The 27,766-nt window shown below is 36.8% G+C and overlaps 1 protein-coding gene across 2 annotated transcripts in view; it reads left to right on the top strand.

The window, feature by feature from the left end:
* The window catches only part of LOC137396026 (trafficking kinesin-binding protein 1-like), a 36,893-nt gene that overhangs the window by 7,542 nt on the left and 1,585 nt on the right, over positions 1 to 27,766 (top strand). For both annotated transcript variants that reach the window (XM_068082275.1, XM_068082274.1), the window contains 10 exons: positions 1,421 to 1,558; positions 1,995 to 2,198; positions 3,689 to 3,765; positions 13,618 to 13,734; positions 16,326 to 16,420; positions 17,544 to 17,707; positions 20,124 to 20,329; positions 21,017 to 21,216; positions 22,916 to 23,197; positions 24,404 to 24,568. In XM_068082275.1, coding sequence (XP_067938376.1) covers positions 1,525 to 1,558; positions 1,995 to 2,198; positions 3,689 to 3,765; positions 13,618 to 13,734; positions 16,326 to 16,420; positions 17,544 to 17,707; positions 20,124 to 20,329; positions 21,017 to 21,216; positions 22,916 to 23,197; positions 24,404 to 24,568 — 1,544 coding nt within the window. In that variant the 5' untranslated portion in view covers positions 1,421 to 1,524. The remainder of the gene's footprint in view (positions 1 to 1,420; positions 1,559 to 1,994; positions 2,199 to 3,688; positions 3,766 to 13,617; positions 13,735 to 16,325; positions 16,421 to 17,543; positions 17,708 to 20,123; positions 20,330 to 21,016; positions 21,217 to 22,915; positions 23,198 to 24,403; positions 24,569 to 27,766) is intronic.

The raw sequence follows: 27,766 nt of genomic DNA, 5'->3' as shown, positions 1-27,766 counted from the left end.
CGCATTTTGTATAAATGGGATGAATTGTAGGGGATTAATTTATTACTATCATGTGAAAGCATTCTAAACATCTTTTAAAATACCATATCATTAGTGTTCCTTCCCAACCCCAAAAATGCTAGTTTGTCTTGCTTGATCCAATCAGATAAAATATAATCTCTGCTTATGCAATTGACAGAAATTCTGTAAAAAAGTTCCATTAACTTGACACAGTAGTAACTTCACATACTTTCAGTGTATGCTTTAAACCACTTTTACACTTGTTTCTCATAGCCTCATAGTCCATATGATGGTGCGTTCAATATCCTGTTTTCTATGCATAATTCATGTAAGCGTATATATGTATATTGCATATATGTACTGTATATTGCATATATGTATATGGTAGCTAAAAAATTTTAACAACCAAAAGTAGTTAATTTTACACAAAAATAGAAGATGAGAAAAATAAAAATGGAATTATATTAAACATTGTTGGGCACTTGTCACTACTTGTCACAATAGAGAATAGGGTGTTCATGATGCATTGTGCACATCAGTGTACACTGTAACATTGTAAGGATGGCAAGCTAGATTATTATAACACTGATACTTCAAATTTGTTATTCACATCTGCCATTGTACCTGCGCATGCTCATACAAGTTGCTTCATGAGGACATAACTCCTGATTATATCCCAAATGCATAGACTTCACTGTTGTCCCTCCTTTGATTCTTGGCTCTCATTAGACATTCTACGTGCTGTTGAAGTGCTTCTGCTGTAAAAGTTTTTTGCATATCTTGCTGGTTTGGCTGCTCTGTAAACTCACTGTCTTTGTATTTCGCATTTAGCAATATCCTTAATCTTGGATTTACAGGGTCAGCATCCAAAATAATTTGAACTAAACTGTGATTCAGACTAATACAATTCACTGCTATTTTTCTATGCAGTTGACAGCTGTGAGGTTGTCCTTGTCTGTTCTGTTGGACAGATAGCCATCCATTATGCCCATTTCCCAAAGCTAGTCTTACGGGTAGCTGCGGTAATGTTTACATTATATCAAGGCTAGGTTGATATTTGAAATAGGTGTGTCGATGCATTAGTATTATTTGTTTTGTGCCGTTGTGCGCGGTGGCTAACAGTTCACTGATCGTGTATTTATCATGAAGGACACAAGTTTATGTAAACTTGAATTGATATTTCATATAAATAACAAAGTTAGAGTTATTCGTTTATTTTCTATTGAACTTGGCTGATTACAGCTTTCAAGGATCACCGTCATGCTAATTGCTATTGAATTAAATTTAACAATAATGCATCCAATATATACAGGAGTCGAATGGCTGGAGAATGTCTCAGTAAAATCATTTCTTTAAACTTTATCATATTATCATATCATACGAACGCAGCGTTTTTTGTAGCTAAGCTTGTCTCTTGCAGAAAATCAGCCAAATACAATTTATGAGTGAGAAGAGTACGAGCACACAGCCTGGCAAGACCCCTGACCAGAGTCTTGAATCTAACAAGATATTTTATGCTACTTAATGGTAGAAGTAGAAGATGCTTCCACGTTAACAGGTTTCTTATCCATCTTGTTTAGAATTAGCTACAGGAAGCAGAGCTGACGGAATATCCTTGTATAGTGATCGATTTGATAAATATTTGATCAACTGTATAAATTTGAGTGGGTGAACTGGCAAGCAGCTATAAGTTACAATACAATCATGACTTGGGCGACATTAGCAACTACTAGGGTCTTACTACCTGCCAGTCGAATGTTTCATTCTTCATGACAGCTTCTTTCTTTATAGAACCGCTTCTACCATAACCAAATATGCCATTCTAATTCCAGGTTCATAATTTCTTATATTATTATAAATTATTCTCTGTGTGGTGTAACTTTTTACATGTTAGCGCATTGTAGAAAGTTGGTCGCACTTTTTACTGTTGGAGTTAAGATTACTGATTAGACTGCACGCATTTCCATAAGGTGATTTATTCGCTGGTTTTCTAGACGTGTGTACCAGTGATCACCTTCCAGAAGTGGAACTAATCTCTCTGGTCACTGAAACTCTTCCAAGATACAAGCTCAGGGCTGATTCAATCACCGACTTTGGAACATACAATCACCAAGATTGGGGCATCCAAGAACCAGTTATTCTCGCTGAACATCTCCAGCTCTCCAACGAACAGATTCAAGAAGTTTTTAAATATTTTTGTAAGTACAGTAAAGTAGGTTACTAGTGTGAGTAGTAATTGTAAGAGTGTTATTTAACAGGTGCTAGCCAATCATTATTCTGATTTTAAAACACAAAGATTACTTTCTGTTGAACTCACACATGATCCTGTAAAGCGTCTTACAATATATTCCAGCCTCTTGCGAAACTCAACCGCAACGTACTTTATGATTCGCTGGAGCAGGAACAAGCAGGTTTATATATACATGTATATATGTACTGCGTATTTATGTATGGGCCAGTTTTTCCTTTTTTATTTTCCTAATCATACAACACAGTAATATACAAATTGCACACATGTGTCGGTGTATATATGATAAACTCTTATTCAACTGACCTTCTGAGTAGTAGCCACCCTAGCCAGTGTACATGAGAGTCAACAGATGTAACAGTGTCATCATGGAACAACTGTACATCATGTTGACTTTATGATGCAAAGAGTGTAATGCTTCTTTCTAAGACTCCATAGATGTATGTATACCATGTTGTGTGGCTGCAGAGGATTTGGGAGTCAGAGATGGACAGCAAGGCGGCATGGGACCTGTTCAATAAGGGTATAAAGTATATGGGTGCTGCCAAAGCTTCAACTCACTAACTCTTCTGCTGTTTTAGGTTTACAAGCGTTATAATCTTATTGTTATAATCCATTCTATTTTGTTCAATTGTTTTGTTTGATTCACTGCTTTTCTTGAATTTACAGTTGGTGTGATAGATTCACAGCGGGTAGGCTTGGCTAAACAGCCCGCAGTGCTCGCTAATGCATTGAATATAATGCTGCAGCTGTAACAGTCAGTTCTTGGCCGGCACCATGCCTCTGACCAGCTTTATTGTGCACATTCACATTGTATTAATGTGTCACAATGTATATGCTTGTTAGCTTTTTTTATATAGATGAAAAAATCTCTTAGTGTGTCTACAATATTGCATGCGTCTCTTTGTTTAGCTACCAAATACTACATGTATATGGGCTCCTTAATACTATATGGGCTCCTTCATATCTGATACCAAACGGCATAAATGCTGTTGAGTTATTCTTTCAGACACAGCGATCAGTCAATGTTGAAATGCAAGCTATAGCAACAAAATTCATAAATCTTCTAGCCGATTTGGCAATTCTGGAGTAGTTCCTCTTTTGGCTTTTATGAGTAAAGCGTGTCAGAAGTTTTGAAGCTGCTGTTTCCAGATCACTGAACAGATCTGTAATAATCGTTTTGTATCAGCGGCTTGTCATCACTTCAACAGGCTTCAACAGTCTCGCTGATGTGGTTGGGAAAAGGCTATAGTTCAGAGGTCAGCACCTAACCTCTGACGGTTTGGTTCCATATTTGTATGAGGCCGGTGCTTAGTCGTAGCCGATATACCATTAGGTGTCGACACCTATGCTGTGTAAGCAGCTCTCGCTGGGTTCACTAGGCATGCATCATTCAGGTTGTTCTACTATCACTTAAGAATGATCATCTCTATCTTGCAGTAGCCTGTGGTGACCGTGTTTGTCAGATGACGAAAGTATATGATGACATAGAGGCTGTCACTCATCTCCTCGAAGAGGTACGGATCTAGCCTAGTAGTAACTTAGTATCACTTTTGACTAACTGGACTGCTTTTGTCAATCGCTCCCTCGCTAAGGAGTGGTTAATGGTAGAATAGACAGCGAGCCTACGTGTTAGTCCTCAAGTACACTTAGCGTGAAAGGCAATATCCAGCTGCTGTCTTATCTTCCATTTTGTGATTAGGCTGTAACACTTAGTGTTTCATCTGATGTAGCTATAAAACAGCATAGTGTTTGCAAAATTCCTATCACACTCAACCTTGTGATTGCTTGCAAACACGTTTCATTTGTATAACTTGGAAGCATTGCTGTTTCATCCAATTGATTTTACGCCATAAGAATCACTGTGCTTCTAAGCTTAGAGGACATGCTCCGTAGGAATCATTATTCCCTTGAAGACATAACGGTAGGCTGGTTTTCATACAGTCAGAGAAGATAGTGTGCAAGATAACGTGATTCTAGTCATCGGCTGAAAGTAGATCAGATTCATTAGCGAATAGAATGAGCACACTTCACTGGATATTGAGGTGCAGCTAAAAATGAGAGAAATTTATTTTTTGTTTTTATCATATTTGAGTAAGTTGAACGAAGGCCATGTCAAATTGAGGAGTATTAAGCTTTATTGGTATATGGCAATAGTCCTGCATTATAGCAATAGTCCTGTGTTATGGCAATAGTCCTGCATTATGGCAATAGTCCAGCATTATAGCAATAGTCCTGTGTTATGGCAATAGTCCTGCATTATAGCAATAGTCCTGCATTAAGGCAATAGTCCTGCATTATGGCAATAGTCCCGCATTATGGCAATAGTCCTGCATTATGGCTGGTATGCATGGTGCTGTATGAATGCTATTCAAACTGGTGCTGACTGTGACATGGCAAATTTATGCTTACATATATATATACAGTGAAACATGGATAACTCGTCCACGGATAGCTCGAACACATGATTAATTTGAACAGTTTTTTTGGTCCAATCCCACGTAATGATAAATTGTTATAGATAACTCGAACTCAACGCTGTTAACTCGAACTGTTTTTTTCCCAACGGCTACCGAAACAGTTGTTATCGCTTTAGAAAATCACTTTATTCCAAGCCATAGAGGCAGTGTCTGAAGTGGAGAGAGATTCTTGGGGGTACTCTCTGTCATGCCAGGAGGGTAGTGTCCAGGGCCAACGGCCCTGCTCGCGGCTCACAGGGTGAGTCTGAGAGGGGCGTGGCCTCTCTCAGTAGAGGGAGGTCCGGGGGTACTCCCCGAAATTTTTTTTAGCATGAATGCCCCTAAATTATGCTGTTTTCCATAACTTAAAACCCTGAGTTGTGTTCAGTAAGAAATTAAAAGTGGGCTTAGTTGCGCAACCTGTGTTCTCTATGACTATGGAGACTCCAGGTTGTGATGTGAGTGAGTCAAAAAACCCTATGGGCAGTCCACACAGACCCCAGACACAAGACAGTTCCATCTCCAAGCCACCATGAATATTATTATATGATAAGCTCAGTCACTCACTATTATTTTAAATACAGACTCTAAATTCATGGCAGTCACTAATTCTTACTCACCTTTAAATAAGTTATCTATTGGCCCATGCTGTTTCATTATGAATTCATAGAAAACTGATTGGTTCTCAGGTTTTTAATAAAACAATCTAGTTGATCAGCTATAATAGCACAAAACTGACTGAAGAAATTAAAGAACAGTAGCGTAATTCTCTCATCCCGAACACGCGCACTGTTTTCAGTGTAACGAACTCGAGCTAATATAAGTTCAGGAAGAAAAGAACAAAACGCGTGAATATTTCACTTCATTCCTGTTTTACCGCATTTAATAAGATACTAGCTGTGCCACCCGGCGTTGCCCGTGCAATAGAAGAGTATTTGGACAGAAAATTGATTTGTATTTAACATATTACAACATTTGCCATTCTAACTTTCAAACTACATATCACGAGAAAAGTTTTTTGTCTTATAAACAATGAGAAGTAGTGAGAGTTTTGCTATTAGGCAGCGAGCGAACAGGTGAGCGAACAACTTCTCGTGACGTTGTGCTATGACCCACGTCATACGCAAAGCAGTTAGGTATTGCTCTAATATAAAGCCTTATATTGGATTGTTAGCAATTTGACTTCCATAGTCCAGTGGTCTAGGTGTAAAGGTCCGGCCACACGTAACGAATTATTCGTTCAATCTGACCGAATCCACGAATTTCACAGAATTCACAGATCTATTCTGCCGAATATCATAGATTCGTCTGAGCTGTGCATGCACACCGAATTCGTTACCGAAACGCGTTTAATTGGCTAACCAATTTTTTTAGCGAGCACGATTCTATTAGCTTTGACAAGTGATATAGTCCAAGACACGTACGACGACACACAATAAAAGTATCACCGCGATATGACTTGATACATACGATGCAACTGCCTATATGCGCTAGAGATAGCGACTGTTTTTGCGACGGAGCTTTTGCTGCATAAAAAGAAATTATTATTATTGAAAAAGAAATAATTCATGACTTCTAAAATATCTAAAAGAAATTTCTGGATACACGATGAGAAGTTCCTGTCATGGTGAACCAACGAGAGAGAACCAACAATAGCGCATATAGGCCGTTGCATCGTATGTATCAAGTCATATCGCGGTCATACTTGTATTGTGGGTCGTCGTATGTGTCTTGGACTATACCACTTGTCAAAGCTACTAGAACCGTGCTCGCTAAAAAAATTGGTTAGCCAATTAAAAGCGTTTCGTTAACGAATTCGGTGTGCATGCACAGCTCAGACGAATCTATGATATTCGGCAGAATAAATCTGTGAATTCTGTGAAATTCGTGGATTCGGTCAGATTGAACGAACAATTTGTTACGTGTGGCTGGACCTTTAGACTTGTGAACGGCTTGGTCCGAGATCGAATCCACTTTGGTATGGAATATGTGTTTCAAGATTTTAAGATCCCTGAAAACCAGTCATATACTGGTATACGATATGATGACATACTTAGAGAAATATATATAGATGAGCAACCTGAAATGAGGGGGTACGCGTCCTAGGGAGTACCCCCACTAATTTTTCTTAGGGGTACGCCGTACCCCCATTTCGAACACTGCATAGAGGTAAGCCTCAATTTTTCGTAATTCATAGGCGTTGTTATTACCACCATCCGCAAAATATTTTTGTCAACGACTTTTTTAAAGGTTTGGTGAAATTTGATTTATACCAAACATCCGCTTATATTAGCGATATTATATTAGCGATCGCCCTTTGGAAGCAAGGTAAAGTGAGGTAATCTTTGCATAAACTTCAAGAAAAATCGGCAAAATTGATCGTGGGTAAAACGCTCAAAAGAAAAAGATGTCTTTTCTTTTGAGCATTTCAACAACGATTAAGTTTTGCCAATGTCAATCTAAAAAATGTCCTGGCACTTACGTCACCTCAAACAACAAACCAATCTCAAGTGATAGAAAAATCTCTATACTTTTTGATAAAAACGTTTTAAACTTAACATTAGAAGCATTTAATTTGAAACAAGCCATTTGTGCTTTTGATTTATATTATAGTTTGTATATGTACATGTATCTACTAATAAATAAGTAAATACATGGACTTGTGACAGTGCTCTGATAACTTGAACGCTCTGATAATTCGAACACTTTCGCTCGGTCCCGTGAAGTTCGAGTTATCCATGTTTGACTGTATATATATACTAGTTGAATGCCCGGCATTGCCCGTGTAAGTCTGCACAGAAAATTTATTTTTATTTAACATGTAACAACATTTACCATTCTAACTTTCAAACTTCATATCATGACGAAAATGTTTTTTGCAGGTCAAAAAAATTAAGAAACAAAATAAAACAATTATAAAAGTGTTTAAATGTAAATGTGAAATAATTCGCAAGTAATAGCTAAATTAAGTCTGTTTTGCTACGATTACAATAAAAGGTGATTTCGTAATGATACAGTTAATACGAACTGAAAAAACAAAATAAAAATCCTGAATATGTTAAATTAATAATAACACTTTGTGCATAGAGGTGTGTGTATAAAAAAATTACTGTTGTTAAAAAACTTTGAATACGATGATACTGGTATCTCTCGATACTGGTGCAAATGTAAAAATGAGATATCGGACTGTCTTTGTCTGATGCTTTGTCTGACCGAATGGAGAAAGAATGTAGAGGCTATTCCTACTCAAGATAATACAATTGTTTTTGTGAAAAGTATTAGCCTTTACTGATTTAGCAATTGAACCTTACGAAAAGCCGGAAATAAAGTTCAAGAAAACAAGTAAAAGCATCATGTTTCATAGAGTTCATAGAGTTTCAAATAATACGTCATTTACTATTTGGATATAAGGATGTCTATATACATGTCTATATACATGTATATATACATGTATACATACATGTATATATACTTGTATAATATACGTGTATACATACATGTATATATACTTGTATAATATACATGTATATACATGAATATATACATGTATATAAATGTATCTATACAAGTATACCTATATGTATATATACATGTATAATATATACATGTATATACAAACAAGTTATAGAGCGACTAAAATTTATTGCACTGCAATATTGCTTCGTATGGTTTACAGTAAAATCGAAAGCACAGCTTCAAATCTGAGCAAGCCACACACGTCAGGTGCTAAAACCATACTAAGTTAATGCAGTTGTACATATCAGCTACCAAGAGTCAAGCCTAATGTTTAAACAAATTATGTGTTTGTTTAAACATAATAAACAAATGCGAATCTAGATTTTGCCTCTAACAATATACTTTGCACAAATATTGTATGGATTTCAGCTGGCACAAAAACTTGTTTTTTCTGAGGCAGTCCCTTTTGCAAATGACTAGAATTTACATTATGCTGATGATGGAGTTCAGCCTTCGAGCTGGAACAGGCAACTTGCATGAAAGATATTATAAAATATATCTAGTGAGGAAATGTATTGACACAGGGAAATTTTTTCTGGCATAGCTATTTGTGACACCTACATCATCACAGCCTAACCTCTACATATGAAGTTAATTTGCTTTAATATTTGTTTCATATGTTGAATCTATTGTATATTGAACCTATTGTATGTTGAATCTATTTTATGTTGAATCTTGTATGTTGAGTCTATGGTATGTTGAATCTATTGTATATTGAACCTATTTTATGTTGAATCTATTGTGTGTTGAACCTATTTTATGTTGAATCTATTGTGTGTTGAACCTATTTTATGTTGAATCTATTGTGTGTTGAATCTATTGTGTGTTGAACCTATTGTATGTTGAGTCTATTGCTCGTTGAATATATTGCATATTGAATCTAATGTATGTTGAATCTATTATATGTTGGAGCAATTATTTTTTGAGAATGTATTGGGTTTTTTAATTTGTTTCAGTCTTAAAATAACTAGAAATTCCACTGTCATACAGCCCACGACCTTATAATGGAATAAGTGATAACGGAAAAAAGAAATGGCAGTGCTGGTTGTTGAAAAAATAGTTGTCAGCAGGAATTGGCAGAGTATAGTCTGTATAGTATAGTAATATAGTATAGAATCGCTTCACTCGTGTTTGGTCGTGGGAATATTAATTAAAGCTGTAGGCCTAACCTACTGTAATGTATGTAATTTAATAACAACAATAAGAAAATATGTTTATTATAACTCTGAAATGTACAATTAGAAGTAAAAGGGCAAGCTACTCTGTACTATACACAGTTTGAAAGTTACAAAGACTTGGTAACATATTTAAATAGGCTTATATGTGTTTTGTATCGTTATTATACTTTAACGACTCTACAAAACGATGGTTAAATTTGTTGATGAGATTTCGAAACAACAATAAGGAAATATGTTTATTATAACTCTGAAATGCAAAATTAGAAGTAAAATGGCAAGCTATTGTGTACTATACACAGTTTGAAAGTTACAAAGACTTGGTAACATATTTAAATAGGCTTATATGTGTTTTGTATCGTTATTATACTTTAACGACTCTACAAAACGATGGTTAAATTTGTTGATGAGATTCCTTAACAACAATAAAAAAATATGTTTATTATAACTCTGAAATGCAAAATTAGAAGTAAAATGGCAAGCTACTGTGTACTATACACAGTTTGAAAGTTGGTTGTGTTGAATGTAGAATGGTTTTGATAGCGATCTTTAACAGAAAGCACGTATGAGCGTTTACGCGTCTGGAACCTTTCTGCAAACTGCAGCAAAATAAAAAACTTTCTCGTCATAAAGGGGCTTTGTAGTTCGTCCCTAGCTTGTACGTAAGTTGTAAAGAATTTCGGCTAACGTTTTAAATAATTTAATGAAACCTTCGGTGATTGGACAAAAAAACATAGGCTGATAAACTGTGTACCACAATTTCGTACCTGTAAATCGGTCTACGCCTCAAACGGTCTACGTTTATTACAGAAACCTTCGGATAATTTCGATTACAGGTAAACAATGCCATAGACTGGTGAAATGGGCACGGTTTTCTCGTGAACTGCGCACTGCTAAATAGTTCTACTGGATAGTAAATAGTTCTGCTAAATAGTTCTGCTAGATAGTTCTACAATCTGTCGCACGGCTTTATTGACGTATCGTAGGCCGGTCTTAACTTTTATTAAACCAAGCTTTTCAAGCGTTTTGTGGCAATTTTCGGCCAAATTAATCTGTCTATTTGTGTATAATCCGATCAGATGGGTAAGTTTTAAGATGCTGTCGACAATTTGCAAAGACTTGGTAACATATTTAAATAGGCTTATATGTGTTTTGTATCATTATTATACGTTAACGACTCTACAAGATGATGGTTAAATTTGTTGATGAGATTTCGAAACAAGGGTTTGCGACATTGTTGATGGATAATTTTCGTAAGTTGTGTGTACTTGCATTTATCATAAAAACTCTCAAACTTCGCTCCGCTCGTTTGGTCGTGGGATGATAAGTATTTAATGTAACTACATGTAGAGTTCAATCGAACCTGGTATATAGAGCTGCTAAAGAATCGGATGTAAAAGTCTCAATCTATATATTTCTCAAAGTTTGTGTGTGTATCCGTGTATTCGTCTGTCTGTGTGATTGTCTAGCTATTGCTATTAAAATCTTAGATGGATTTGAACTCGCGGAAATTGCAACCATAAATTTTCATTCCACGCGCTCTACCACTAAGCCACACAAGGCCTAATGATCAAAGGCACTATCATTTATGGTATACCGTATGTGCACGCTTCTGTGAATTCATGTTTCGTGTTTTTTTCTTTTTTGTGTTTTCTTGAACTTCTATTTTCGGTTTTTCGTAAGGGTCAATTGCTAAATCTGCGGTCAAGGCCAATTCTTTTCACACGGATAATTGTATTAACTCCATAGGAAGAGCCTCGACATTCTCTGACCGTTCGGTCAAACAGAGACAGGACGTTATCTCATTTTTACATTTGTACCAGTATTGAGAGGTACCGGTATCGTCATATTCAAAGTTTTGATGGATAGCTTCTGCTGGAACAGTAACCTTTTTTATATACGCACACACTTCTATGTTTTTATATACGCACACACTTCTATGCAAGGATTGTTATTATTAATTTAACATATTCACGATTTTATTTTGTTTTTTCAGTTCGTATTAACTGTATCATTACCGAATCATCTTTTATTGTAATCGTAGCATAACCGACTTAATTTAGCTATAACTTGCTTATTACTTCACATTTATATCTAAACCCTTTTATAGTCGTTTTTTTGTATTTGACTTGCACAAAACATTTTTCTCATGATATGAAGTTTGAAAGTTACAGTTGTTTGACGAAGTTTTAAAACCTTTACAGTTGTTTTAATTTTCTCTCCTAATTTATTTCAACTACACAAAACACTTTTCTCATGGTATGTAGTTTGAAAGTTAGAATAGTAAATGCTGTTATATGTTGAATACAAATCAATTTTTTGTCCAAAGACTTTTTTATTACCCGAGCAACGCCGGCCAGCACAGCTAGTTATGTATAAGAACTAAATTAATAAAGTAGTGAAAAGTAAAATGATGTTTTTACTGTTTATTTCACTTCGGAGAGAAATGAGTAGAAGGTAGAGCGATAAAATATGCGATGTAAATAACTCCAACTTATATTTACCTTTATCACTTTTTGTGCTTTATGGCTTTTTGCCAGCTTGTTTTCTAGTCATTACAGAACCTAATGTTTTTCAAAAACTATCATATGTCGGAAATTATCCAGGAAGTCAACCCAAATGTATGTAGGAGTAATCTGCAGCAGGCAGCTCCCTCATGATCTTCTCCAATAGTTTGATCAGATATTTCATGAATTTTCTTAGGCGGATTCTGAGGTGGTTTCTCGTAGCCTGCCTCAGGTTTTCTGTCAGAGTTGTCGCCCTTAGCACATGAGCAATTTAGGACTGGCTGCCCTTCTTAACATCATGTGGCAGGTCTCAAACCTCTGACCTGTCCCTTGGCAGTCCAGATTAGCAAATGCTGCACCGCTGCTCAAATATAGCCTGAAATTTTATATTATTTGTCGACAACTTTGCAGAGGTGATCATAAGCTGAGGTGTGACCGTATTCATTTGTTAGATGCGCTCTTTATGCATACATAGTGCATATTCTACCACTGTTTACGTACTCAGTCAGTTGAAGTCTGCTAAATGAAATGTAGGAAAATTCAACACGTAAATTAATATTGGTAGCGCTTTGTAAAAATATTCAGAATGTTTTAAATTAATTTAAATATATAAGAAGTATGCTGTAATTTGACTACAGTGATACCATTCGACATTGTCATATTTCACATTGATTTACTGGTTTGATAAAGTTATTGTAAATCAAGTGCTCCTCTTTGCAAATTGCAATGCAATGCACAACAGGCGTACGTCTACTCATCCATTGTTCACACCTTAAATATTATTTACTGTTCATTTGATGTTCAAAAGTCATATATTATGAACCTCGCTTCAAATATGCTTCTTAGAGGGAATCACAATTAGATATATCAGTAGCAGGATTGCTCCCTTTTTGTTTATAATAATTAAAGAGCTAGTAATAACATCTTGTAATAAGTTCTATGAAGATCTGGGTTGTAAAGACCATGATAAACAACTATAATCTATTCTACTAGGGAGCAACCATCGATTAAAATCCATTTGTCTGTCTTGTAACTGCTTTGACGAAATGCATTGCCTTGTGCCTTGCTAGGCCTCGTTTAAGATAGTATATTTTAGTTAAGATGGTCTAATTTTTTGGTCTACTCTAAATTAAAATTGGGCACTCCATAGCAATAACAGATGTAAATTATTTGAGACCCTGAAGCACTACTCCATAGCAATAACAGTTGGAAATTATTTGAGACCCTGAAGCACTACTCCATAGCAATAACAGTTGTAAATTATTTGAGACCCTGAAGCACTACTCCATAGCAATAACAGATGTAAATTATTTGAGACCCTGAAGCACTACTCCATAGCAATAACAGTTGTAAATTATTTGAGGCCCTGAAGCACTACTCCATAGCAATAACAGTTGTAAATTATTTCAGACCCTGAAGCACTACTCCATAGCAATAATAGTTGTAAATTATTTGAGACCCTGAAGCACTACTCCATAGCAATAACAGTTGGAAATTATTTGAGACTCTGAAACACTACTCCATAGCAATTATAGTTGTAAATTATTTGAGACCTGAAGCACTACCCCATAGCAATAACAGTTGTAAATTATTTGAGACCCTGAAGCTTAAATGTAAATGTAGAAAATGTTTTATTCGTTTGGCCAAAGTCGACGTCACGATGAATCCAAGTGAAGGTTTTATTAAGCCTACCGATTCCTTTGTTCACACAGAAAGAGAAGGACTTGGAGTTAGCTGCTCGGATAGGTCAGACTCTGTTGGAAAGGAACAAAGAGCTTGTTATCAAATGTGAGCAGCTAGAGTTAGAGGTCACTGCCTTCCACGAACAGGTACATCTTCATTTTCCTTTGTAAATATTAGCAACAGTAAACGTACCAATAACTGGATGTACTCATCCTTGGATAGAGGATGTTGTTAGCACGTTCTTTGTTTTTGTTTTATTAATTTAGTTTGACTTTGTAATTCCCCGAAGAATGCGAATTGTGTTAAGAATATTTTTAAAAGTTGAAATTGTTAGGTATATCTGTAGGATGGTTTTGGTAAGAGATTAACTTTTCACATTAGTCATTAACATGTATATCTCTTCAAGTCATGTGATGTCCAAGTAAAATAAAAGAGACCGCGTATAGCATTAGTGTCAAACTTATGGGGGTCCTCCCATGTTTTGTGACGATTCTGACGACCCTACGACAGGGATATTTAAAAAGTGACAGACGAGACGACCATTTATCAATGTTGATGACGAGGTGACGAGGAATGCGTAAGTAGGATTACTAAAGGTATGGCTGCACGTAACGAATTTTTCGTTGGTTCTGAGTTCTGGCCGAAATCACGAAAAACGCAGAATTAATCGGTCGAAATTCACAGAATTATTTGAGCTGTGCATGCCCACCGAGTTCGTCGACGAAACGCTTTTAACAGATTAAACAAATTATTAGCGAGCATGATTCTAGCAGCTTTAGCAATTAGTATAGTCCAAGACATATATCGCGACACACAATAAAAATACGAAAGCATTTCAACATAGAACACACAATGTAACTGTTTAAGTCGCGCTATTGTTGGTTAGTGAGCACAACTCTAGCAAATTTTAAGATATATGTAGTCCGAAAACATAATGCGACACATAAGAAAAATATTACAGAAAGTTACCATAGTAAATACGATGCAACTGACTTGTTTGCGCTAGAGATGTCAACATTCTCTACCACAAAACTTTTGCTGCTAAAAAGGAAATATAATTAAAAAATAAACAAATTTTAGCTATAGCGGCCAAACAATAAATACATTCAATAACGCAATCTAAGCAGTTGCATCGTGTGTACTATATTGATTTGCACTTATACTTTTATTGTGTGTCATTATAGTCTCTTGGACTATACTAATTGCAAAAGCTGCTGAGATCGGGCTCGCTAGCACGATTCTAGCAGCTCAGAATAATTCTGTGTTTCAATCACTTCGTGATTTTGGTTAGAACCAACGGAAATTTTGTTACGTGTAGCCGTACCTTTACTAACTTATTATTTGTTCATAAATCACCACGGTCAACCGAAACTTCACTAGTTTTGGTTTGAAGCATCTGGCCCAGCATTTATAGACTGCCAAATAATTAAAGCAATGAAATGCCACGACATTGACAGCAAATCCGTTTCTAAGTCTGTGACTGACAGTGATTATTAAAGACAATCTCGGTCTATTTTCCCTACAAGAAATATAGCTCTAAAAACCTAAGACGGCTGTCACTCTTTGCGGAGTAATCAGCAACGCTCCCAAACATCACTAATATGTTTGTGAAAGTCGCTGGTTGAGCCATGCTTTAGGTTAGCAGAACTTCAAACTGAGTGAGTTTCAGATTTTTAACGCAACCCAGTGCCACCAGTATAGATATTTGTATTAAAATAACGAATGTGAAGAAAGAGGTTGTTTTGGTTACCAACTTGAAAAAGGTGACAGTGATTTTAAAAGTGACGACAGTGATTTTAAAAGTGACTATTCTGACGACAGCTTTGTGTAGTAGGACCCCCACTTATGATAATCAAATATAGCATAATGCTTTGTAATAACATACTTTGTGTCATGATTTTACAAGCTCAAACCAAAGAATGTTCACTCAAAACTAGGCATTGTTATTGTCACACGGTGTTTGTGAATAATTTGTGTGTAATAGATGATAATCAAATGATATTTATATGTCAGCATAATATTAATAATACATAATAGAACATGAACCACCTTTATTTTATCAACTGCCTTTGGTAATAGTCATATCTCTAAGTCAATGTTTTACACTTTCCGGCTGCCTATTCGTGATAACACATACATTTATGTCGCGTTATGTGGAACACTGGGGGGGGGGAGGGTAGGACATACGAGAGGATTTTTTGTGCTGCTTTTGGAATGCGCACCAGTCCTCTAGTTTGCTTCAAAATTGTTGAACTATGAGTGGCCTCTCCTATGTAAGTGATAAAAGTGGTATTTGCCTTTGTTCTTTAGGTTATGAGGTGATTTTGTTGTCACATGTTGGTTTTCATTCATACTAATCATTATGGAAACACTGGATTTCCGGCCACTGAACCAAGTGAAAAAACGCTTCATATTGGCATTAGAAAGTATACTGAGGCATATCAACTTGCAGTGCCTATTTTATGACAAGAATTATGTCATATAGAGGAGCTAGCTGAGAGCTCTCACTGTGTCAAATTCTGTTAATTAGTGGCTCAACTGAGGATCTGCTAGTCTTTGCACCTCTGAGCCTTTCATGTAACAGCAATATGGCTGAATCATTAAATAATACCACATTCATGCTGATGAGTAGGTAAGGGCCGATCCGCTAGTGTATGGCCTTTGTCTCTCTGATAGCTATTTCTTTGTATAGTTGAACTCACGGTGATGCAATGCTGTATTATGGTTTATTCTGCAGACTGCCCAGCTCAAGCATGATCTCTTGCAGAAGGAACAGCTCCTTCAATTGCTCTCCGCTGATGAGCAGAAAGAAAACACAGCTTCATCTCCAAAGTTTGTTATGCCAAATTTTAATTGTATTTTATTTTTGAAATTCACTTGTTCTAAACGTGTTTCTTGTTCGATTTTGTTTGCCTGAAGGTAGCGCGTGTACCTCTTGTGCAGTTTTTTCATTTGCGATTTTATTATTCAAATATTTCTCATTCTTTCTGAAATTGGCCTCAATTTTATACAGAAGCACCATTTTGAGAGTTGTGCCTATTTTATTCACCTAATAGGAGACGGAGTAAAGATAAGCGAAGATAAGCAAAACTGTTTCGTATGATTAGAATGATTATATTGCTTTGTAGTACCGAGTTTACGAGCAAAAAGTAGCATATCTGCCAATCCTAGATGTTTCTTCGCTAAATAAAATCGATGGCGACTCATCAACTGTGCTAACTTACTAGGTAAATTGAAGCAATAGGTTCAGTGTAATATTTACCTGATTGTCACACAGACCAGGAAACAAAGACTACTCAATTCCTTAAACGTCATTGATTTTACATGAATATATTGAACCGCTGGGAGTGTTCAAAAATTTTTTTTCAAAGGATGAAAGCGATTGAACACCATCCACAAAGTAGTTGTTTGACACCATCAATGTTTGCCGTGGCCCAAAAGTTTGAAAAAGTTTACTCAGGTCATAATAGGGGTATCTTTATTATGACAATATTCACATTCAAGTCCTGTCAGTTTCCTTTGAGTACTGCGTGTGAGCTAAGTATAGAGAGAACAAACATACCTAACTTTTTGTTGCATACATGTACTTCATCATACTCTGGAGAAGCTGTTGTGAGTGAATGTAGTTTAACTGCGACACAACTGTTCGAAACTGTTCTTAGTGGATATATATCGAGAAGGTCACCTTGTAGCAGTAGACAAACTATAACCAATGCTCGGTGTGTCTAGTTGAATGTTACTACTAGTTGTCTAACACTCGGTTATTAAATACAGAGATACTACCAGTCCACAACTGATTGGTAGGGAAACCTTGTAATTATGTGTTATTTAATATATAACGCATGTCAAGATTGTGTTTGATGTATGGATGAGTCAGAGATAAGAGTAAATCCTGATCTTCACTCGGGCTATTGTTATTAACTTGTTCTCAGACTCTAAATCTCCTTTTCTGCAGTGAGGACGGCAACTCCAAGTATGTTGAGCTAGTTCAAAAGAAATTGTCTTCTCTTCAAGATGAGAATCGGCAGCTCAAGGCTGCCATTGAAAGTCTCACAGATGAGACACAGGAAATAGAGCAGCATGAGAGGCAACTCACAACTGACTGCATCAACCAGCTCAGTAAGGCTATTTACATACAAGTCTAGAGACTTGCAGTTTAGCTCTGATTTGGACCAAATGAGAGGATCCTGTGGAACAACTTAGTACCTAAAGAATTTGGATTCTACAAGAGTAATTCACAATCATTTCTATAGGCTGTAGCTACAAACTCTTGTGAAATGTGTTGTTTATGTAGCTGACCGATGCACAATGCAGTGTCCAACCACCTACATGTTCGTTTTATCAGCTCCGTTAGCAACATATGCCTCCATGCCTGACTGATCAAATGGATACAATTGGATAAAATTCTGATTCAATTTTATTCATCTTTAGCTAAAAGCATTATCATTTTAGATTTACTAAATAGTGATGGTAGATTCATCATCATATATACTTTTCTTGTTTCCTCTTTGTTATTCCAGTGTAAGTATTCGTTCAAACCTTCATTATGAGCTGTTCACATACTGTGGTCGAAATCTAGTGAGTGCCTCTTAGTTCCACTGGTCAATGTATCTGTCAATATCGTGTGTCACTGTGTGTAACCATAGCGGATATCTTTGCTGTGTACAGTCTCCAGACTTTTTGGGTTTGTTGCAAAACAGTTGCAGCTGAGAATGTGCAAACTTATAAATTGCGTCAGATGTTTTATTCAGCCCCATATTTCTTTCCACTAATATGTAAGTTGTAGCTATTATCATTTTAGAATTGTTTAGTGTGATAAGACACCTCGCTCCTTCCTGTACAGCTACCATTCGTTTGTGTTCTTGCTGCTTATTCACCCGTTGTTACCACATTTATGTGCATTTTTATCTCTTTAGTTGAGGGAGTTTATTTTATAATAATTGTCTGTGTCATACGTAAATAGGTCATTACTAGCGAGACAATATATTATGAATTTATAAACCTTTTGCTATTTCTCTGTGGTCTCACACTACACTCTATAAGAGCTTATAGGATGGTTGAGGCATATATTTAGTTTTGTGGGAAGACTGCCTGGTGATCATGTTCAAGGCTGGTTCACACTATATCCCCATATCTCAGCCCTGGTGATCACGTTCAAGGCTGGTTCACACTATATCCCCGTATCTCAGCCCTGGTGATCACGTTCAAGGCTGGTTCACACTATATCCCCGTATCTCAGCCCTGGTGATCATGTTCAAGGCTGCTTCACACTATATCCCCGTATCTCATCCCTGGTGATCATGTTCAAGGCTGGTTCACACTATATCCCCGTATTTCAGCCCTGGTGATCATGTTCAAGGCTGCTTCACATTATATCCCCGTATCTCAGCCCTGGTGATCATGTTCAAGGCTGCTTCACACTATATCCCCGTATCTCAGCCCTGGTGATCACGTTCAAGGCTGCTTTACACTATATCCCTGTATCTCAGCCCTGGTGATCATGTTCAAGGCTGCTTCACACTATATCCCCGTATCTCAGCCCTGGTGATCACGTTCAAGGCTGCTTCACACTATATCCCCGTATCTCAGCCCTGGTGATCACGTTCAAGGCTGGTTCATACTATATCCCCGTATCTCAGCCCTGGTGATCACGTTCAAGGCTGGTTCACACTATATCCCCGTATCCCAGCCCTGGTGATCACGTTCAAGGCTGGTTCACACTATATCCCCGTATCTCAGCCCTGGTGATCACGTTCAGGGCTGCTTCACACTATATCCCTGTATCTCAGCCCTGGTGATCATGTTCAAGGCTGCTTCACACTATATCCTCGTATCTCAGCCCTGGTGATCACGTTCAAGGCTGCTTCACATTATATCCCTGTATCTCAGCCCTGGTGATCATGTTCAAGGCTGCTTCACACTATATCCCCGTATCTCAGCGGTTACTTCAGTGATCGTCGATGATAATGTTCACACTATCACAAACCCATCCGTGTTTGCATCAGCAAATACTTCGTGAAGCAGTGTTATCATTTTTTTTCGAAGAAACCGCTTTGTTTTCATGTGCTTAAATCAAATACTAGTACTGCAAGCAACTATCATAAAAGGAAATAAATAAATTACGCTATCCACGATCGCGAATTACTATTGCCGAAATGGTTCACATTGTACAGGCGGTCGATGCTCGGCGAAACACCCGGAAAGTTTGACTCCTGCAAACTCTCCCAATATATCTGTGTTGCTTCATCCATGCCATCAGTTTATGAATCACATAATCGACGATAAACCCCGAAAAGGAAACGCCGACATACGGCGATAGTGTGAACCAGCCTTTACTCAAACAAAGGCAGCAGTTTGCCACTTTGTGCTCTTTAGCAACACAAAGTTGTGAGGCTACCTTCTGTGAATGTACCAAGACTACATAGTTCATTCACAGAAGGTTTGACAACTGTCTAGGTCGAGATAGCACTTTCTGGCATCTGTCTGGCAGTACTGTAGGTGAGAATGCTTGCTCTCAGTGAAAGTTACTGTGTAGGTGAGGCTCACACAAGACTGAGGGAGCTACAGACAGAGCTGGACACGAAAGGAATTGAGCTCATCAAGTGCCAAGAAGAGAGTTCAAGTGTAGTACAGCAGCTAGTCAGCGGGCAGCAGAAGCTCAAAGAGCTCACTATACAGAATCTTGATATGAAAGAATCCATCAAGACTTCTGACGAAGTTCAACAAGAACTCGTGTCTGAGGTGAGATAACTGAACTGCTCTCTGTTCTGTATTTCTTTAACGCTCCTATCATCTTCCCTGACAGTTTTGAGCTCTTCTCTATCACCAGCATTCTACACCGCTAGCGCTCTACACCCCCAGCACTCTACTTCCCAGCTCTCTACACCACTCGCACTCTACACCGCCAGCACTCTACACCACCAACACTCTACACCACCAGCACTTTACCCTACCAGCACTGTACACCACCAGCACTGTACACCACCAACACTCTACCCCACCAACACTCTACACCACCAGCACTCTACACCACCAACACTTTACACCACCAACACTCTACGCCACCAACACTCTACACCACCAGCACTCTACACCACCAGCACTTGACCCCACCAGCACTTGACCCCACCAGCACTTGACCCCACCAACGCTCTACACCACCAACACTTTACACCACCAACACTCTACACCACCAGCACTCTACACCACCATCACTCTACACCACCAGCGTTCTACACCACCAGCGTTCTACCCCACCAGCACTGTACACCACCAACACTGTACACTACCAGCTCTCTACACCACCATCACTTCACACCACCAGCACCCTAGTCCACCAGCACTCTACACCCCAAGCACTCTTTCGTACCACACTAACTTTTTAGCGTCATCACTTAACTGCAAGAGCAATTTCATGATATTTTGTAGCTCTTTGAGTTGAAAGAAAAGTACAAGGAGTGTAAGGATTTGCTTGATTGCTCAAAGCATGAAGTAGAGCAACTCAAAATTCAATCAAGTCCCAGGGCTGCAACTCGCCGATATTATACTGGGCCCTGCTACATACCACCAGAGGGTTCTTTTGCAGCAGAACTGGAATCTTTAAATGATGCGGATAAAAATATAAATCGGTCAGTATCGTTTTCTAGTCCTTCTACTGTAGTCACTAGTACGCTGACAGTGCCGTGCTGGCATTGCCGTACTGACAGTGCCATCCTGACAGTGCTGTGCTGGCTGTGCTGGCTGTGCTGACAGTGCCGTGTTGACAGTGCCGTCCTGACAGTGCTGTGCTGACAGTGCCGTGTTGACAGTGCCGTCCTGACAGTGCCATGTTGACAGTGCTGTGCTGACAGTGCTGTGCTGACAGTGCTGTGCTGGCACTGTCAGCATTCACATCAGTATGCTGACAGGTGAAATAATAATTTATTTTACCTGCCAGCACATGCGCAGTGCTGACAACACGGCTCGCCTTTATGGTGCAGCTTTGTTTTGCCATACTATAGTAATTACTATCATGGTAGCCACTGTAAACTTATGATCGGTTGAATAAAAATAGGTCTAGTAACAAGCATAATCTTTCTTGGCCATGAGTAAACTTTCAAAAATTTTAGCCAACCATGTAAAATCTAGCAGCCTTAGGATAGTTACAGTGTTGGTTTTTTCTGTTTGCATCACATCTGTAAATGGATACTCTTTGTGATGAATGTATCAGGCACATATATTCATGTTACTGCTGTTTCCTTGACATTAGAATACTCGTTGTGATGAATGTATCAGACACATATATTCATGTTACTGCTGTTTCCTGTTTCCTCAACATTAGAAGCCATAAAAGTATGTTAATAGAAAGACCTTATAACTAGCTAAAATTTCAAATGTGTAAATAACAAGAATACAGCTTTCTGTCATGAGTATGATAGAATATATCGTCACATTCTGTCATAGTATGATAGGATATATCGTCACATTCTGTCATGAGTATGATAGGATATATCGTCACATTCTGTCATGAGTATGATAGGATATATCGTCACATTCTGTCACGAGTATGATAGGATATATCGTCACATTCTGTCATGAGTGTGATAGGATATATCGTCACATTCTGTCATAGTATGATAGGATATATCGTCACATTCTGTCATGAGTGTGATAGGATATATCGTCACATTCTGTCATAGTATGATAGGATATATCGTCACATTCTGTCATGACTATGATAGGATATATCGTCACACTCTGTCATTCAATAGTGATACATGTACGTAAGTTAATAAATAAGGCTGAAACCTTGCTAGTTACTTTTTTTTGACAATGAGTGTGTCAAATCTTTGTGTTATTATCTATTGAAGATTTTAATAAGTGAACATCACTGGCTCACTACTTAAGATTCAAGTAGTATCATTGTGTTTCCTGTTGCAAGCCTGAAATTGCAGATAAACTCATTACTGATTCTATAGGCATTTTCAAGATCTTAGACCCATTCTTTTTTTCAATTATTTTCTGGTTATATTCTCTCATTACCTTCTTCCTAACTGTAAGACTGAACTTGAAAATAAAATCGGCTAATTTAGTGAGATGCTACACTCATCAGCATGAAGCCTTGCATATGTTAGCAAAGAATAGCTTCCTCCATTACAGATCAGTAAAATAAAATGATGGTATACTTTGTAATCCACAAAGGAGCTTTTAGTGCTACCAATGTGACACATATTGAACTAAAGCAATTATTCTGAATTTCAAGCTATGTAATTGTGTCTAAATGTACTTCATTGATGTTCTAGTTATGACTGTATGGGCGTGTTTATTGATCAGATTCTTATTTTTCAGGAAGTCAAATAGCAAAGTCTTAGAAACTGCTCAATATGTCCGCAAACTCTCTAGTAAGCCAAGCAGCATGGTATCTTCCATATCCAGTAATTCTGGTAAAATACCAAAGTTGTCAGCCAAAAACATTTTACTCTCTGCCCCTATACCTGGCTCCCCAATCACCAAAGCTTCAGCGATGCCTACACAAGCCAGTTCCATGGGTGGGGTGACACCCACATCGAAGTCTCCTCGTCATTCTACTGGTCCCTCATCCCAGTTTTTTGATGAAATCGAGCGACACAGGTATACACTTGTATTAGCTATCAAACAAATGTACAGTATTAGGTGATATGTATTGCCTTTTCAAACGTTACTCCCTCTAATCAACTACTTTATATGACCGGCTCATATGATATACGTAATTGTCATGTATCTTAACAAAGAGATTAAGTTGAGATTAACTTGTTTCAAATGAAGCACTTAACTCATATACAAAGCGTCGTCTACATTTGTGTCGTCATTAGACAATTTTAGTTTGCTTCACAAATTGATATTGTTGAATTTTATTATTACTTCTCATTCATAATCAATTGGCAACTTTTTGGCTCCCTAACAATACATATACGCAATATATAAATTGCAGGATGTGTAAATTTAATAGCCCTTTTATTGTTGTCCCTTTATGTTAAAGTGCTTCATTGCGCTGCAACAACATGAAAAAAGAGTGTGTCAAAAACATCGCAAACCGCATATATATTCTACATTATAGTATATATGCATATTCTACATTATAATACCTTTTTTAATTCTGGTTCACACGATCTGGCTATTGATCAGCCAGCTGTTGGATTTGTCTATCCTTGACAGTGTGGACACAATTCTATACAATTTACAATACAGTCAGTCATAGTCAAATACCTAATGTACATGGAGATTTAATAGCTCATGGTATCGAATATATCATTTGCATTGCACTTGTCATAATTGCCAGTGATTCATCATCGGTGCTTGGATAGAGCATCTCATTCTACTAGTGGATTGCCATTTTTTTTAATTATCATTGACTTCTATTGTAGTTACAAACAACATTTTTGTTCATCTAAATTTTTACTTACTAATAATTAATTCCAAGAATAAAATGTATTAGAATGTTAATCTACTGGTATTTATCATTTTTGATTTTTCGGTAATGGGTTTTATTTTAGTATTAGAAGTAAAACAAGCCACATTACAGATTCGTCAGTGTAAATCACCTGCTCATTTATGTAATTATTGTTCATTGTTAGTTTTCAATCATACTTGATGTGTATGACATGTAAAATTCTGAATTGCAAAACTAATTAAGAAATGAATGAAAATGTGACTGAAGTTCTTTTTATCTACAGCAAAAAAGCATTTTTCTGTAAGTAAAATACCTCATGGCATTTTCATCAGGAGATTCTTAGAGTGCTGTGTCAAGAATTTTGCTTGCGCAGGCACATATACATGTATAACGGTGTTATGATGCAGACAAAAGCTGGGTCGACCTGGCATACCAGGCTCCAAGGATTTGGACACAGCTCTAAAGCGCCTCTCTCTTCGAAGACAGAATGAGGAGAGTGAACAGAATTACAAGGAGAGGGATCGACCGATCTCTGGTCTCTCAGCTTCTACTGAGTTTCATTCTCAAGAAGAGTAAGTTGCTCTACATCGCCATAAGTTAAGTCTCCTCGTCTTTTTATGGTTCAAAGTATATTCAATTAATCTACTTGGCTTGGAAACATTGCTCACTGCCACTTGAATTGTGGCCTTCACTGCTAATGACACTATTGGCAGCAGCTGCTTATTATACATATTAAAGATTGACTTGCAACAAAATTCACATTACAGTTTATTTGGTATCAAAAGATTCACCATGTCTTACTCTGTTGTGTTCTAGGTGCCAAATATGTGAACATGTGATTACAAGCTCTTAAAAGCTCAAAAACGAAAAGCCGCCGTAGATTGGAATCCGTTTATTTCTCAGACATAGTCATGATAATTTGGTTATTGTCTTGTCAGGTGATGTACGCATGTGAATTAAAAGGCCAATATAAACTTATTGTAGCACTAGTTTAGGACAAACACTTCGGGTTTTACCGAAGACCCTGTATCAAATATAGATGCTCGCTACAGTTTTGTTTCGGCTTGGACTAATCGTCAAGTCGTAATCTGATCATGTGACCTAATACTTCGCAAATAATTTTTGCAACACTTTTCGATTATCACAGGTAACCAACAGGCTCGTCATGATTATCAGACAATGATATGTACTCCCTCGAGCTAAGGTTAAAAAGTTTAACGAATTTTTACAGTACGTTATAAGATATATCAAGGCTAAAAGTGACAGCATTACAATGTCGATAAAACAGACGCGTAAGAACAATAGACATGGTTTTATTGAGTGCGTGAAGTATATTTGTGAAAATCTTTCGACGAATAAGATTGCACAAAAGTGTAAACAGAAACCATTTACCACAACTACGTCACATTTGAGCCGTTTTGGAAAGGGAATCCAAACTATGGCGGTCTCATGTGACTGCGATTAACTGTTCGTTTTTGAGCTTTTAAGAGCTTGTAATCATATTCCCACATATTTTGCACCTACAACACAGCAGAGTAAGACATGGTGAATCTTTTGATATCAAATAGCTGTAATGTGAATTTTGTTGCAAGTCAACCTTTAATCTAGATATGAAATTATGCCATAGTAGCCTCCATTTTATATAGTCAAATCTAAATTTTGGCTAAATAAGTCTTTTGACGTAGTTTGTAATTTTACTGCCAGCCTGGTATAGCTTTTAATAATTCTATTTTATAACATGTACAGGCTTCAGTATTAACAATATTACATTGAAAAGAATCTTTAGTCATTTTTCATACTGATTGCAAGGTTAGCAACTGTGAATTCTAAATAGGCAGTTTTAATTTGTTAAATTTTTTTAAAAACTCAAGTAGCTCCAGAACTGATGTCTTTTCACTCGAAAGTATTGGAGTTCAATTTAAAAAGTCCGTTTACCGGCCTATAAAAATAGGTAAAATCATGTGAAGTTGAAGCTATTGTTTATTGATCTAATTGTTTTTTTTTATAAGGTGAGAACTGGTTACATGTAAGTACTATATCTTTTCATGTAGCTCATCTTCACATATCTATTGGGCCTATGTAGGCCTAAACCTCTCCAATTCCATTGTGAATTTAGCCCATGTATGATATTTCATAAGTTACGCAGGGCTTGTGAGCTAACTACATGGCTGAAATTTCATTTCTGGTCAACCTCATGTAAAGCAGATATTTAAACTGCATTAATTATGACATGCCAATGGTTAGAAACACAAATTTATCGTTAAGATAATCAGTTGTTCAGTCACAATGCAATTAGGTTAATTTGTACTAAATATAAATCACCCACTAATAGGCCATTAAAGTGAAGCAGTTGTCTTAGAGAGTCTACTTATCCGCTATTAACATGAACTGTTTAATTTATTTTGTATATTTTAGTATTGCTGTAAACATACTTAAGAGGATGTTCTATTATCCATTTTATTAGATCACAGTCTATGTAAAAATCTATTTTAATTAAACTCTCTCAGCAAGATTTGAAGCAAAAATACTGAAGAAGGATAGACATTAGGGAACACCCAATTTAACCGCCAAGATATTTTCAACTATCTCACTGAATCCCTATAAGAAAGTTATAAGGTAGATGTTTAAACAGAGTGTTTGTTAGACTCACACAGCGCATGAATTGAAAAAACAAAATTTTTTTTATATTTTTTCATGAATTATTATATTTGTTTCAAATAAATAATAGCCAAACCTTGACTCAAAATATCTTCTACATACAGATTTTTAACATACAACACGAGTAAGAACAAATGTTTGTCTTGAAGTTCTAATGTATCACAATAGCAATTTCATTTTAGTAGATTTGTGCTCATGTAAAGACAACGGATTCACAATAATAACTTAATAAAGATAAATAGCAATAGTTGCTTTTAATTTCAGTACGGAGTTAACCTGTCAACCATATATATCGAGCAGCTTCCTGTAGCATCTAGTGTATCCGCTTGATGTAAATCTGCTCATGGTAGTCCCTCATGTTGAAGATTGTTGAAAGAATTCTAAAGTTGTTGGTAATAACTGAGAACTAGCGACTAGCACTACTTAAATTTTTAGCAATCAAAACTATTACTAGTAAATGTGTTTTAAAGTAAGGCTGGTTTTTGTTTGTGATTAAATCAAATCACACTTGCCAATTGTTGAAGTGTTATTTAATTTGTTATCATAATCGCATAGCCCATTTGAAAATTGGACATAACAGTTTTTTGTCTGATTATTCAACAGGTTTCTGGTTGTTTGATAATCAAAGATTGCTTTGAATGATCGGCTGATGAGATTTTAACAAAAAGCAACTCAATTAGCTAGAGTGCAGACAGTTTTAGACTAGCTTTGTATCTATATCACCACCTCTACCTGTGCACTCTGTTCATCCCGGAAGCGCCAGGGCTACCTCTAAATTTGCCTGTTTCCACCATAATCGCCAAGTGCTAATATAAATATTTTGATTTATTTAGCTTCTCACATATTTAGTTTGTTAATTCATTATATCGTTTAATATAATGCATTGAGTTTAATGCTACACGTATATATCATTACTTTATGTATTCATCATTGGGTTTTTGAGTTCTAGAATGAATAAAAAATACAGTGCGCATATTCTATTGAAAATATTTGCTCCAATATGCAATGTTTTCAACATTTGAAGCAAATATCGGAGCTAATAAACTTCTTATGTTGCGGTTTGACTGTATTTGATATTGTAATTACCATGGCTAAAAGCCATTGTAATGGCT

This window comes from Watersipora subatra, chromosome 1, assembly GCF_963576615.1.
Source record: "Watersipora subatra chromosome 1, tzWatSuba1.1, whole genome shotgun sequence".
NCBI lineage: Eukaryota > Metazoa > Bryozoa > Gymnolaemata > Cheilostomatida > Watersiporidae > Watersipora > Watersipora subatra.
This window is presented reverse-complemented; position numbering and strand designations above follow the sequence as displayed.